Here is a 15,957-nt window from a genome sequence, read left to right on the forward strand (position 1 = left end):
AAAGCACATATTACGCCGATGTTTCGCTGCCTTTATAATATGCTGGACAGTTCTATTTAGCGCTTCTGCTTTTCACATATGACGGGGTCAAAGCAATACACGTGGGGTTAATTTGATTTCAATTCATCAGCCTCAGCCGATCAGTGGCATCATTTGGAGAATGTTCTTTTATTACAAGTGGACTTTTATCACGTTGAGCAGTCTCTTGGAAGACAATCACACCAGCGAGTGATGATGTCACAATAAAAAAATCTGAGCTCAAGGCTGCTCTTCACTTTGGGACAGTAAATACAATGGCTAATAAGTGCAAGCCTCAAATTCTGGGTTATCTCGTCCGTGTCTACGCTCTCTCTCCCCTGCATCATAAAGACAAGCATGTTAAAAGAGACCTCATCCTGTTACAGGAGCTGTTTTGCTTTACCGGCTCAGGCCCAGTCCATAACAAATAAGTGACTGCTGGACTCCAGGAAATCTAATAGAAAACTATTAGTGGGCCACCTCCGCAGATGGACCGACCCCCAAAGACCTTATCAGCCCAACATGGTCCAGGCATCTCCCATGTGAGAGGGAGGGACAGAGGAAATATGAAAATCAATTTATGGGAGTGGGCTAATTAGTAAAAAGGGTATTGTGAGCTATTATTAGGAATGCTTCAAACAATGAAACATTTCTTAATAAAAGCTTTTGCATTTAGCTTAAGCATGGACAACATTGGCTGAATGTGTGGAAAAAAAACTAGCCATAAGTGATATACAAAAATAAAATACAAAAATTATAAAAATTATTGTTACAACTTTTTAATAAGTCAAAGTCTAAATTTGTGCATTACTTTGGACGAATGTTTCTTGAAATATCAAATACACGGTATATAATACTAAGTGTAACCATTATGTTGGATTTAATATTCTTAACATTACTTGACTGGAAACTGACTGAAGTCAAATATATTCTGGAGGAGTAACCAACAGAAGTGCCAAGATTCACATCCAACGGTTGAGGCATTAATTATTATTTAACTTTCTAATTAATATAAACTAAAGTGATGTTTACTTCATTGCAGCCAGTTAAAGTCGTCAATCAGCTTGTCGTCCTCGGGGAGCTGATGAGTACAGCCCAAACCTCTGTGGTTTTGTCACTGTGCACGTTGCTCCTAGTCTGTCATTTTCTAGCAGTCTGTCGCATTAGTGCTATGTGGCCCATAGCCACATTTAATTTTATTGCCCGCTTAATTGTTTCCCTGCAAAGCTAAAAGGACTAATGGCAAATAGTATTTTTATTTTTCAGTGTTGCATTTCCATCCTGTCCACCACAACAGAAGCCTTGATATCCTCCATTCAGAAGGTCTAGAAAAGGTTAAACGGTGCTTTGCTTTTGCCTGCTGGAAAAAAACTAAAAACAGCTGTGCACCTCTGCACGCTGGCCCCCGGTCATTAAACCTGTAATTAGAATAAAGTGCACTTGAAAACACCCTCAGAGCTCTGCATCTGAAAAGATGGCTGCTCCTGCTCTCTATGTTTTTTTTTATGTTTGCGGGACTGGGTCCTATTGCTCATAAAATGGGCTGTTTTTCCGAAGACTACACACATGTAGTGATAAATCACCTCGGATAACGTAACACGCGTGAGAGAAACAGTTCAGTCGCTGTGTTAGCTGCTCCATGTGTGTCAGTTGGACGTCAGAAGCACAGTCCTTACCTGGATCTTAATGGGCCATGAGAAGTTACTGACGTAGACATAAAAGGTGATATTGGGGTTGCTTCGGAAGTTGAACTTCTCACAGGAGAAACTGTCTCTGTATTCCTTGATGTTGGTTTTGGAAACGATGGGCACCTCCTCCCCAGAGATGGTTCCGGCTGTTGGGGCAAAGAGTTCACATGTTCAGCGCGCAGTGGTTGGTTGCTCACTGAGCTCACCTACTCGCACATGCTGAGACGAAGCTGTAGCCGCTGCAACATATTATTATGAATCCAATAATGGCTTAATCAAGCCATTTGAGACAACAGGAGAGCTCCCACGACCAACTATTATTTAGTCTGAAGTGCCTAGTTGGCCTAAAAACGGTGGAGCTTTATTGTGTAATTATACATGCCGTCCATATTTTACTGTTAAATGGACAAGGGTGCCGGAGAAATGCACAGCTTGAGAGAGGGACTGAAATGCTGCTGTCCATAGGTCATGCCTAGAGCCATGCTCGCACGTATTCATTATTTTAATCCATATCACCGCTATCGGCTGATGCATTTAGTATATTTGACACTTGTGGAAAACAAATCTCCTCGCTTGTTTCCATTTATCTTCAGTATCCATTCATTGGCAAAGTGTTTTTTTGTGAATTTTATAACAGCCCAAAACTGGTATGGTTTAAAGAGAGATGGATGTTTTCAGCCAGTAAAATTATCAAGGATATCCAATTCACAATAATCACTTCAAATTAAAAATTGTTTCATTTGCTTAATTTTTTCCATCTCTCTTAATGTTTCAAGTCATTTCTTATTCTTCCTGGTGTCAGTGAGTCCTCAACATTGGCATTCCAACCCACAACTCTGAGACAAAAGAACTGAAAATGACAGCTTGAGTGTGGCTATGTGAGCATGTTTATCTTAATTGAAATCACCCTCCCTACCCCCACCACCACCACCCAAAGGCGCCTCACGCTCTTGTCAATTGTGAAGAGGCTGCCGTTGCTTCTGAGACACAATATCTCTGCGGGTAAAGGGGACCCGACTTCAAATATCAATGACGGTGCTCCGCAAAGGTTAAGGTGGCGGGCGAGGCGCAGAAGAGGTTAAAGTGTTTTAGTGGTGGGAAAATGTCAGTGTAGTGGGGATGGAGAAAGTGGCAGATGACTTGAGAGGAAGGGAGGACACGTGATAAACAGTGACACTGGACCACTGCAGTGTCCTTGAGTGTCTTTCCTCAGGGGACCTATAATATCTAGTCAACAGTGACTCAGTACTCACTACCAAGGGAGGGTGCATTATTGGTCTCTTTGTATGTGTTACACCTACCGACTTAATGATTTCTTAAATTTTTTAAAAAGGGAAAAGATGAAGCTAATTTTCAACAGAACAAACCCATCTTTAAAAGTCTGGATGGCATATTTCAGTGAATGGTTTGTTGAAATAATTGTAGAAGAAGGTGATTCAATTTGCCATTTTAGCACAGAGATAGCAATAAATATAGATCGATCTATAGGTCTGTGTCGGACTGGTCTGTACAAATCAACCTGTGTGGATGATAATTACTTACGTATCATGTCATTATATGTGGGAGTGGCAAATTGTGTAGAGTGGTGGGTCTTAAGAGCTTTAGATTTTCAATATCTGCTTAGTGACCTTCCAATGCTAAAAAACATAGTATGGGCATTTTGGTGTTTGACTTCATTTTAACCATTTTTTAAAGGAAATGTAATTTATTCCTTGATCTATTTAGTTTTGAAGTGGCTGTTGCATTGTTTTCTACTGTTTTCTACATTTTTATTAGCTGTGGCTGCACATTAACAGATATTTAAAGGAAGTAATTGTTGTTCATTCCTTCCTTTTTTTAAATTTGTGTTCTTTTTCAGTTATGACTGTCAAACGAGATAATAAAATAAGTTCTTTGACATTCATTCTCTGTATGCATCTGTTTCTTTTAACCTGAACATTTTCTGTGTTTTTAATGCACTGGTATCAGATCGGTACTCAGTATCGGCCAACACATTAAAAGTATTGGAATTGCTATCGGGAAGAGAAAAATGGCATCGGAACTTTTCCAAGTTCAAGAGTTATGAAAATCCATCAACTTAGTTCATAACCAAATCTGTTCTTTCTGAGACTGGAATCAATATGTAAATAAGGTCAGCAGAACGGCTGTGCAAGGTGCCCTCAAGGTGTCTGCTGTCTAACAAGGACAAAAAATTGCACTCCTACAATAGATTCTTTAAAACTGTAAAATTGTGTAAAAGTACCTGTTGATCCCACCGACCAGGTGATGTTGAGGTTGAAGTTGTTGGAGGCATTAATGGACATGTCCAAGTTCTTGTTTGCCTTTACACAAGGAGCATAAAAACACCACAACAGTAATGTAGTTTTGACTTAAAAAAACAAAACAATTCATGTTGTATTGCTGCTTCTGTTACCAGACTGAGAAAGTTGATTTATGAAATTGTTACCTGCTCAGGTGAGGCCATGAAGTTGATGGCAGTGTAGTGATTGTCATCTTCTTGGATGAGACTGAAAGTGAACTGGTAGTCGATGAGGAGATTGTCTATTTAGGGAATCAGATGGGAAAAGAAAGGTTTCATATCCTTTTCCTACCACTCGACAATACATCTTACATAACAAGGAGCAGCAACTTTCTGAGTATATGAGTTACCAGCTGTGGCTTACACTGGTGGAGTCTACTGTGAAGGCATATGAAATACAGATATGCGTGCTGCAAATAAACTTCAAAGCAATAGTCTGGTGGAGACAAGTGAAATGAAAATGTCTGTAATCAAATCCAATGACTGCAATCAGGGTTTTTAGCAATTTTCTCATTAGGCAGACAACAAATAAGAATACCTGACCCAGACAATAAGCCCCCCCAAAATCCCCTGCAGCGATAAATTAAGTATTTCATTATTAATTAATAGCAGATTGTCCAAATCATTACTTTCCCAAATGGAAATCCAAATTCAGTGAATTATCTATAAATAAATATATTTTGATAATTCATTTAGATTTTGGGGTTGTTTCTTCAACCCAGTCTGTTTTAGTCGCCCAAAATCCCCAGTTACAACGAGAGGGCAAATAATTCACAGTGCAGAAGCTCGATAATGTCACAATGAGCGCCGCATGTTAATCTGCGGTCGGTGGCCTTTTCGGAGAGTGTGAGCAGTGTCGTGTTTATGATATTGTGCGACGGAGCTCAAGACAAAGTCCCAGTGGTGCGCAGAGGTTAAAACAAGCTCGGGGCTTGTATTTTCCTGTCTCTCTCATCACGCCTGGTGTCAGGCTGTGGCATTTGAAAAAGGGACAAAACATTGGCAGAGGCTCTGTTGTCAGTAGCAGAGTGTTGAAAGGCAGATAACAAATCACTAAGTACCGCAGCACCGTGAAGGACGCCACATCATGCAAATAAACACACACACAGCACAAACACCAGTGTGGATAGTATACACAGGAACACAGGCGCCGACGTGTCACCCCGGGTCCTTTTTCATAATGTAGCTTTTAGAAAAATCGGCCACCTTGACAGATTTAAATTAAACAGATCAAACTACCATTTAGTCAACTTTCTAAATGAATGAATGAGTAGGTGGGTGATTTGAGAGATTGAGAAGACAAGTGGAGGAGTTTTTACTCCTCCTTCTCCTTGATTACTTCAATCACTCACTCCTTCTGATGCACTTGACATTTTCGCGACAAGTCATGCTGTCACCGAACAAGCGCCCCTGGTGCAAAAGTGCTAAAATGCTCCATCTGCCCTGAGCGGAAGAGTGGAAGTGGTGGAGCAGAGAGCGAGAGAGAGAGAGAGATGGAGAAAAGAGAAGCAGAGAGAGAATGGCCAAGAATCATCAAGGTGCGTGTGTGTGCGTGCGGTCGGCGTGCGTGCGCCATCTTTCCAGCAAGTAGCTGTCCAGCAGAGAATTACTCACAGTAACAGGTTCCTCTGAGTGGATTGCCAAGGTAACGGTTTTCTGAGTCACATCTGCAGTGAAGAAAACAGAGAGGCGAGAACAAGATGAAGACGAGTGCTAACAGATTGAGAGCAAGAATGAATCTTATCGGGAGCGGTGGATGCCAAGTGCCAGCGCATTAGCTCCCGCTGTTGGCTCCTCATCAAGGCTCTTACTTCTGACAAAGATGAAATTATCTGATAGTTAGTAAGTTAATTGGACATTTATTTTAAAAAGTTTTGGTTATAAAACAACACAGTGATGTGCGAAAAAACTTTTTCGTACCATCTGATCACAGAGCACAGGCAACTAAAGTTAATGTACTAAATTTAATCCCTTCAAAAACTTTGGGGCAAACAGCACAATTTATGTATTCTTGACTATCTAATTCTATCTAATTTGAATTTAGGATCCAGAATTATAACAACAACAAGAAAAATATAAAACAAAATTGCCCTGAGCAATCAACACATTTGTCTCCGTTGCGAGTGTGAAATGTCTGTTAAAGCAGGGACAGTGAATCTGTGACTGCAGCTAATGTGGGTCCTGACCCGGGCCACACATGCTGTGAAAACTGGACTATTACATGGTTCCATTTGACTCGCCCCATTGTTGTTAGTTGTCAGTCACTCGAGTTTTAAAGCCTTGAACAAATACGACTTTCCACACAAAAAGCAAATACAAAAACAAACAAATTTTTGATTATGAAAAAGAAGAGGCCCTAATTCACAGATTTTTGATCCATGTAAATTTTGTTTTGGATTTTCTCTTCTCCTTGAAACTATACTATACATCTTTACAGATGAAACGCATAACTTTCCAAAGGATTCCACTCCATATCTCAATATTCTCTCTCGGTGCATTTTGACAGTCTATGACCTACGCTGAACTAGTTCCTCTTCACTCTGATGTACTTCGCCTGATAAACGGGGGGGGGGGGGGGGGGGGGGGGGGATCACACTGATTTTGTTTCAGAGTTTCCAATTAGACTTGTGAGGAGCAGTATGTCAGAGGCGGTGTTGAGGAGTCAGAGAGGGGACAGAGGAGCAAACAGACAGAGATATGAATGCCAGTGAGGAGGAGGTGGCTGTTGCCAATGTTACAGTGAGAGAGGGGGGGGGGGTGATTCTGCTGCTTAATTTGGATTCATGAGACAGACCACTGACGGTACTAGGCAAATTAAAATGTCAGTCAGACGAGGGTGGAGGGTATGAACATATCTGATAAGTAGTCAAACTGTAACTTAGGCTTATAGTTTTGATATTATAGCAAATGTTTACAACTACTGAATATAAGTGCGACATGTGACAACTGTTTTATCGCTCGTATAATGTTTTGCCAGAGCTGTTCCCTCCTCCCAGATGACTCAAGCGCACATTTGCAGTAAATGCATGCCCAAATAATATCAACTAATCTGATCATGTACAATTTTGGTGTATCTAACAGGCGAATCCTGAAGGACGAGCTTTAGCGCTCTGACTGATCTAATGGGTGGCAGGACACCGAGCTGGGGACGAGCCAGATCGCTGTTAAGGTTAAACAGGAAAAGGACTTAGCTCTTTTACCACCGTGCGAAGGACGGAGGAGCGATCCCACCACGGGCTTTTTGAAACTTACTGAACATCACTCGTCGGGTGTTTGAGCTACGTGGCATTTACAGAAGACAAACACGCACACGCACACACACACACCATCACGAAGTGTATAATGCAACTCCTCTGCCCTGTATCTTAATATAATCTACACCTACATGCATGCGTGCACACATCCGAACTCCAGGCAATACCCCTGCACTGTATCTTAATTTGATCTACACTCAACTTGAACCTTTGTCTGTGCTAGTGCACGCTCTGTGATTTAACAGGCAGAATACATACACACAAACACACACACACACACGAGAGGGAAGAATTTGCTTTGAACCTTTGCAATGTCCTTCACACATACGAAGGCTTGAGCGAGCGCACATGTTTACGCTCTCCCCGAACTAACCGGTTACCTCCAGCACGAGGAGAATCCTGAATAATGTACGTTTCCAAATGAGCAACATAATAAGAATTTCCCCCCCCCCCCTCGCCGCTCATTTGACTCTTCACTGTAACACTGCTTGGACCTCATCAATTGTTCTTCAAAAACAATTCTATTCTGCATCGGTGCACCCTTCACTTCATTACTGCGGTCATTATTCCGGGGGTCCTAATGGCATCGGTGGATGGGGTGCATGCGCGTGTGAAAGCCACGTGTGTACATGTGCGCGTAGTGCTGAAGACACAGAGTACCCTTGTGCAGAGGTCTTTTGTTTGAGGGTTATTGCAGGGGAGGGTGCGAGTGAGTAGCGGACAGGGGTTGGGGGAGACACTGATTACATGTAATGAGATACCAGAAATTAAATTAGAAAAAGGGGAATGGCAAAACACACCTCCCCAACTGTGAGTCGGGAGACGCACACAGTAATTACATTACACTTGGAAAAAAAGTGATTACTTGATTACTCTAACGTGTTTGAATGTGAAAACGTGTCTTGATTTCGAGATTAAAGGCTGCACTATAATAATGGTTGTTGATAATGACAACACTGATCTAATTAGAGTCTCCAAATGGGATGGAATGAACAACATATTCTGGTGGTTTATGTTGCTTGCTAAATTTGAAGCTGATAATCAGTAATGGGTTGCAGGAAGTATCTCAGAGCTGTATGGTCACAACCTCCATCTAAATGCCTGGCGGTGATTGGCCTGCTGGTGTCTGGCCTTCTCCGATACCCCGCTCCCGATTTTGTAGGGTGGAAAATGAGTCATTTGAATCAACGGTTAGCCACCTGCTATCTGGGTGCTCGCTGCGCACTGCACTGCTCTGCCTTCCATCTGGCAGCAGAAATTAATGTGACGTTTTGTCGTCTGAGTCAAGTGTAATTTATTTATTGTCAAAGTCAACAGAAAGCGCAGAGGGTGTTGAAGAGGTCTCACTCTGGGCACTTCCCCCGCTCTCGTCTGGTTGAGTCACGTTCATGTGTTCTCTAACTCAATGACTTTCATGAATTATTATTCAAGGTGCTGTGACGTCAGTTCCCAGGTTATCAAGTTTTTATTCTATTGGCTCAATGGAATAAACAAAACACACAACCGGGATTTATTCTTTCTCTGATCGTGATCCTTAAACCAGGGCTGGATAACAACAGGTTATATCAACTGTCGTCAGTTAATTATGGAAAAATCAGTCACAGTTTGTCATTTTGCATTTCATTCTTAATGAGCTAACGTACACACGTGGTTTTTATAAAGAGCAGGATGATGCCTCTGACGTGACCAAGTGTAAACTGTTTGTATGTTGTGTCTGTAGGTTGTTGTTTTTTTCCATGTGAGACATGAACATGTGCAGGCTGTGAACATAAAATTCCCCCCTGGAATAATAGAGACCATCTGTCTTTTCTGTCAATTTAAACAGTGTGAGCAAAAAACCCTGTTATTTTTCACATTCACACCAGTTACTTTATTGCATTACCTCGTCTAGAAAGGAGCCATGAGACCTGGTAAAAAAAAAAAATTGTCACTAAATCTGCATTAGATAAAGAATTGGATTTAAACCCCCAGCCTTTACTAACTAAATAAGACAAATTTTCAAATAGATTTTTTTTTTAAATGCAGATTATTAATCATCATAACATATTTTGCTTAGAAATGTATACTTGTATTTTAGATGAATGAATCTCCTCCGACTTTTGAGATGTTTTTGGAGCAAATATCCAAACTATTGTAATAAATAATCGTGGCAATAAGAGTTACGATTTTGAGGACATGGCGATTTTGGGAGACAAAGAGAGAAGCAAAACCACGTCCCGGTGTGTGGGTGAGCTCATGTTTTCCAGTGACCCCTCCATACCTCTTGCTGCATTAGGACTATTAACAACATCAGCGTCCATTCTGTTTGCACACACAGACAGTTAAATGGAGTTGGTCCTCCCACGCTGAGGGAATCCGCAGCATCAGAGGAAATCCTCTTGAAAGTGGACTTTCAGGACAGTAATGTCAACTTGCCCACACGTTCATTTCAACATCCAATAGAAGGAACAAAGTGGCGGCGGCTGGTCAGAAAACCAATGCTAATACCCACATCACGAAAATCATAAATAACTTAACTGGTCATTTTAATTGTTTGATTTGCAAATGTGCTTTGGCTGTTGTGTTTTATGTATGAACTGTGAGCTCACGTCTTAGGAATCCCATTACATAATTAAAATAAAAGGGTTACTGAAAGTCAAGACTATGCCATGTTTCAAAATCAGATCATATACTGACTTTTTGACACGACCATGATGCCACCCCAATACCAAAGAAATAAATTGCTCTAATATGACAAATGCAATCAAAAAGAAAAACGGATCCACTGTGAGGGGGAAAAAAAACCTTAGTCCAATATTTCTACAACATCAAGGATTGTTATTAAACCTCACTGTTCATAAAAAAAGAAAAAAAGAAATGCTGTATTGAAATTTGTTCCACTGTCATGTCATCATTATTTTACTTTAATTGTATTACCTGTATTTACCCACTTTAACATTCCAAGGGCGAGTACAGGAAGCTGTTTTGTCCATAAAGCGGCTACTAGAATCACAGAACCAATACGCGGCTGTTTTTTATTTTCAATCCTCCTACTATTGCTATAGATGCACAAGGGTTTCCTTGCGTCAACACTACAACACGATTGGCTGAATATGTTTTGTGTGTGTGTGTGTGTGTGTGTGTGTGTGTGTGTGTGTGTGTGTGTGTGTGTGTGTGTGTGTGTGTGTGTGTGTGTGTGTGTGTGTGTGTGTGTGTGTGTGTGTGTGTTACTCACAGCTGGCACTGGTCCCCTTTGATCCCCTTGGTGGTGCAGAAGCACTTGCCCGTTAACACCTGGCACACACTTGCATGACCATTACACTTGCAGGCTGGGACAGAGGAACACAGATGGAAGAGAAGATGGGGGATAGAAATGGAGCATGTCAAAGAGAGAATACAAGAACAAGTTAGGATTGCGTGTGCTTGTGTACACGCACGCTATCGGTTACACATTTCCAACCTCATCTTGAGTTCAGGATGTCCTGAGGGCACAAAAAAACCCAAACGGTTCCTCCGTACGACCTTTGCTATAACAGTTTATTTTCTCACTTTTAATCACGAGGCTAGCAGCTTCCCACTGCTTGCCGTGTTTGTGCTAAGCTAGGCGACCAACATCTCCTCTGCTGCACCGAGCACACGGAGATGAAATTGATATTGATCTGGGTGAGGTGGTAAACAAGTGCATTCCCCGTAGACTGAACTACGGAAATGTGAGACGTGGTGGAGAAAAATATGTGTGGCATCAATTCCAGTTTGGACAAAAAAAAAGGTGACCCATTGCTTTCAGTTTCCTGAGATGATCCATATGAATATTTCAAGTGACAGGAACGGCTTTCACCTGGGTGTCTTTGCACTTTCTCATAGCTGGTGATACAGGGATTCAAGTTTTAGCACATTTAAGTCATAACCAAATAGGAGCAAACAAACACATTATACAATGAATCCCTTGTCTTTTAAATGAAAGTATGGATGTATTTTAATGTGTAGAAGTACAACATAATGATTCGTCGTTCGTTTAATCCCCAGGCTACGAAAGAATGAGAGGAATATTCCCTTTACAGTACATCACCTGTGTAGTTTCACTTTACAGGTTATGGCTATAGTCTATACATGATGGTACATGAGAGGGTAAAGCTCCCTGTGTGTGTGTGTGTGTGTGTGTGTGTGTGTGTGTGTGTGTCATGTCTGACAAACAATAGCCTACATGTAATTTCTCAGGAATGCTATTGATGTCAGGGACGAGTGTGGGTAAATCTCCTCTTGACAGTGAAGCTGTCTTCTGATTTCATAGAAAGACAAGTATCAAAATAACATAGTAATTTTAAATTTGATTTAATGTCCATGCCTTTAGCTTCATTTACACCCATTATCCACATTCTGAATCAATGAGAATTAAGTGCTTTTGTTTTGAAAACATAAAAGCTGTAATATGTGTGTAGACGCAGAATCTATTTTATCTGTGATTCAAAAACTCAAAATATTTTTATATACAATGAGAAATAAACAGGATAACCCACCCTGAATTTTTTTTTAAAACAATCAAGCAATTATTGTATCTGTTGAAATCAGAATCTGCTGCCTTTAAAATGAAGACCAAGGCCTGTATGTACACGTCTGTACTGTATATCCCTTAATCCAAACATCTAGACGCATGATGTGTGTCTTTTTTCCGCAAAGCTGTGTCTTATGTGTGAAAATCCACAGCAACACAAGAGTTGAGAAATTTGACCTTCAGCTTCACCTGCTGTTCCCACAGTGCACCACATCTCCTCGCTGAGGTCGCAGTGAAACACGGATAATCTTCACATTTCACATATTGTTGACGGGCAGAACCAAAAATTAACCAGCAGAGACTAGAAATCTATTTTGACTATTTTTTCTAAAACAGATGGGAGTAATACTCCCATTAATCAAACAAGACAGACAAAATGTGACTGATTTGATTCTAATCAATACACAACAGTGCCCTCTCTTGGTTTCAATGCTGTAATACTGTAATTCACAACCGACTAATTAGAATTTAGTAAGCGGATAGTTTTCTTCTAATAACTTCAAATTATTATCTTCAAATAATCATTCACACACACAGTAGGTCTAGCAACTAATAAAGGAAAATCGAAAAGATCATTTGAGTTGTATTTGTGTAAACTTGTTGTTGTTGTTGTTATTGTTATTGTTAATTGGAATGAAATGTGTGCAGATAAATTTGGAAAAGGTTCGAGAGTTTTAGGGTTTAAAATACATCAGTTGACAAGCAAACTCATTAACTCGTGTGTGTGCGCGCAGAAGGAGTCATTTCTGTGGCGATGCTGCACTCACCCTGGCATTTGCCGCCGTTGGTCGGGTCGCCATGGTAACCAGGCATGCAGGTCTGGCAGTGAGGGCCGGTGGTGAGGTTCCGGCACTGTTCGCACACGCTGCCGTTCACACACGTGCTGTGGCCGTTACACTGGCATGCTGCGGAGCAAGAACAACATCAGGAGATTTTTCCACTGAATTAGCTTCTGCAGATGCTTTTCAATATATATTTTCAGAAAATAAATAATGATTACATTTCAGATTTTGGCACAAGGAGCAATTCATGGCGACCACAGGTACCGTCATTAATGTGCATTACACTGGGGAGGGCAGACTGCGGACTAACACAAGTACCTAACATGGAATTTTTCAATTTTTTGGAATTATGACAAAAAGCGTGAATTTCTGCCAATATACCTTTTTTTCAAAATCTCCATCTGTCTGTTCCACTAGCCCAACACAACTCACAAACAGGGTTGTTGTTGTTGTTGTTGTTATTGCTTTCAGTAGCTTGTGTGTGCCATATCACATTACTGTATAAGCCTACGTTCGAAGCAGTGTGAGAGAGCTGTTCCTATGGCTGAATGCTCTCCATGCTCCGCGGTGCTTGTATTGATGCTGGTCTTTTTGTAATAAACATTTATATACAATCAAGGCGGTGTCGGCGGACTTCACTTCAATACATCTTCACATCATCGCTACTCAATATACAACATTATTTTTTTTTATGCCCGGCTGATTCATAAATAAGCAATTTTCAGCCACAGTTCTTTTTGTAGCACTCAGTCTTCAGGTTGTTGTAATTAATTCCACCTTTGACGTGAGATCTCTCTGGCAGTGAAATTCGCAGGAGAATAACTATAATCCAGTGCTGTGGACATTCAATGTCTTTTGCAACTACAAAAATGTGTGTCGCTGATGTGAAGCTCTGCATTATAAAGCATCACAAGTTTTCTCAAAAAAAATAAACAATGTCACACAGACCACTTGACTTAAACTGAGAATATCACCAAAACCCTTTAAATATGACTTCTTGACTCACGACATTATATGAAATTTTAAAAATATATATATTTTTAAAAGGCCTTATGCCACAACTGAGCCACCAAGCATTTCCTCACATTCTCAAATTACAACCAGCAGGGGGCTATTTATCATCTCACATGACATGGTTGCATAGACTGGGGCTTGGTGAAAGCATTAAATGGCTCACTAGAATAAGGTTGCATAGAGTCAGCAGGGAGGGATTCATTTCATGGGGCGCTGTAACAGGAATCCTTGATAAGAGTGTCTTTTTAAACTCAAGACGCTACAGTCGATAGGTAATAACAACTTCTCATATAGATACACTTATGACACGTGATCTGTAATTTCAGCAAGAGGGACAGGAAGTGGATCCCTTACCAGGGCAGTGAATGAAGGACCACTCGTAGCCCTTGTCTTTGGGGCAGCTGCCTGGCTCCAGGCTCATGTCCGGGGACTGGCCCTGCTTCGCTGTTCTCTTCATGGGCCCCCGGTATGAGCCCTCTATGCACAGGCCTTTCCCGGTGCTGCTGGGATCTCCACACCAGCCACACTCCGGTTGCTCCAAGCACTGGGAACACGTCTGCAGGCCTGAGCAGTTCTGAGCTAAAGAGATGAGAGAAGAGATGTTTTGTTACATTCCGTACCAGCAGGTTCTGTGTTTTAACCATAGACTGAAGTCACCGGGTCCGGACAGTGAAGTCAACTCGGAAGTCCCTGCTGAAACCTGTATTCTCTTGAATGACCCGCAGAGGGCGACTCCACTGGTCTCGAACTGGTCTCCCCCCGCTCCTCAAAATATGATTCATTCTGGTTTCAAAAACCCAAGATTTTATTGGTCAAAATGCCAAACTCGAAGCTTCAAAACTGCAGCTCACAAACCAATGGGTAACATCACAGTGGGTTGAAACTTGCTTTTAACCCATTGCTGCCCCTTGTTGACTCCACGGCAGTTTAACCTCCTTAGAGTGCTATTTTGTTTATTCAAGCCATTTCTTTTCATTCAGCTATTTATTTTCTAGTCACCTTGAAACCAACAGCTGCAGTAGGAAAAAAAAAATCAGCAACTGCAGATGCAAAGTTGCAGCTAACAAAATCCTGGGGGATGTTGCATTCAGGATTATTTTATAGGATTTCGGCCTGCTCGACACGCAACTTCAGTCATTTCTTATCCTCTACAGGAGCTGCGGATTAAGGAGCATTAATGTTCTTTGTACGGAGAGACACAAACTGGTTATCTAGTGAGCTGTCAGGACAACAGATTTGAGAACAGATAAGAGGGATAAGAAACAGGTCTCCAGCATTAGGCAGTTGATGGAAAGGCGGGGGGGGGGGGGGGGGACGACAGAATGAGACAGAAAATGTGTCAGCAAACCAGAGCCAGTGAGAGCCAAGTTCAATGAAATGCTTAAATGTGATATGTGAAGTGGCACCTTGCTCTAAACTCAGAAAGCCAAGGGGGGCGAGGGAGCGATGCGGTTCCGTCAGTCGGGGGATGAACTTGAAGGCCACCAAATTGCTTGACAAGTTTCAGTGTTGCTTGCCAGACGGACACTTTAGGGGAGAAAATGTCACCACTATTTTAAGGACCCAAACGTTGAGTGCTTTTACCTCAGTTTATGTCAGACAAATCTCCAGCTATTCCGCTAATGGATGCGAAACCATGACAACGCCAGAGCAATCAGCGCAAAGTAAGGCCAATCTAAGTTTGTTTTGACGACAGGGCGTAAGTGGCGCACTTCTCGGGAACATACCATTCTGATAAAATAAGTAGTTGGATGAGGACTTGTCTTGCCACAATACAAAAGCATGTTGAGATACGACAAATGTATCAAACAAACACAGCCAGCATCTTTTGCTTTGTGTTGACAGAAAAAACTGTTGAGTGTGAACATGAACCACTAAATCCGATGGTTTGACATTAATTGGGTGGTGATCATGACTGGGTCTGTACAGCCGAGTAGAAAAATCTGTATTCCTGGGCCAGGTTCTCTCCACAGCACTGACAAGTCTGAGTATATTTATGGAAACTTTCAAGGCCGTTCTATCATGTAAATGAGTTTAAATTCAGATCTGTCTGCAGCTGCAAAAAATATAAAAGTGTGACTCTTGAGGTCAAACTCGACTGTCAGATTTTATAGGATCAGTTTAGTGAATATACCGTTGCATCTCCTTGTTACGTTTACTTTTCTGTGATGCGCCTGCAGGATGCTTTGCCGCTTGCAAAGTTGTTTTTGCTGGAGTGCACCAAGACTATGACAACAGATTACTGTCCTAAATGACAACGTCACCACGTTGATATGTGGTTTTGCATATATGAGAGCAACGAGAGCGAAAGCATTTTTTTTATCCCCCGTCTCTTGACATGTATTTTAATGCAGTCAACAGATGACAAATG

The 15,957-nt window shown here is 41.4% G+C and overlaps 1 protein-coding gene across 1 annotated transcript in view; it reads right to left on the reverse strand.

Annotated features, from left to right (window-relative positions):
- The window catches only part of atrnl1b (attractin-like 1b), a 52,490-nt gene that overhangs the window by 20,587 nt on the left and 15,946 nt on the right, over positions 1–15,957 (reverse strand). Inside the window, exons 18-24 of the mRNA XM_035612569.2 lie at positions 13,941–14,165; positions 12,558–12,695; positions 10,474–10,567; positions 5,620–5,672; positions 4,153–4,247; positions 3,949–4,027; positions 1,695–1,852 (exon numbers count right to left, since the gene is read on the reverse strand). Coding sequence (XP_035468462.2) covers positions 1,695–1,852; positions 3,949–4,027; positions 4,153–4,247; positions 5,620–5,672; positions 10,474–10,567; positions 12,558–12,695; positions 13,941–14,165 — 842 coding nt within the window. The remainder of the gene's footprint in view (positions 1–1,694; positions 1,853–3,948; positions 4,028–4,152; positions 4,248–5,619; positions 5,673–10,473; positions 10,568–12,557; positions 12,696–13,940; positions 14,166–15,957) is intronic.

The sequence above is a fragment of the Scophthalmus maximus genome, chromosome 16, assembly GCF_022379125.1.
Source record: "Scophthalmus maximus strain ysfricsl-2021 chromosome 16, ASM2237912v1, whole genome shotgun sequence".
Lineage (NCBI taxonomy): Eukaryota > Metazoa > Chordata > Actinopteri > Pleuronectiformes > Scophthalmidae > Scophthalmus > Scophthalmus maximus.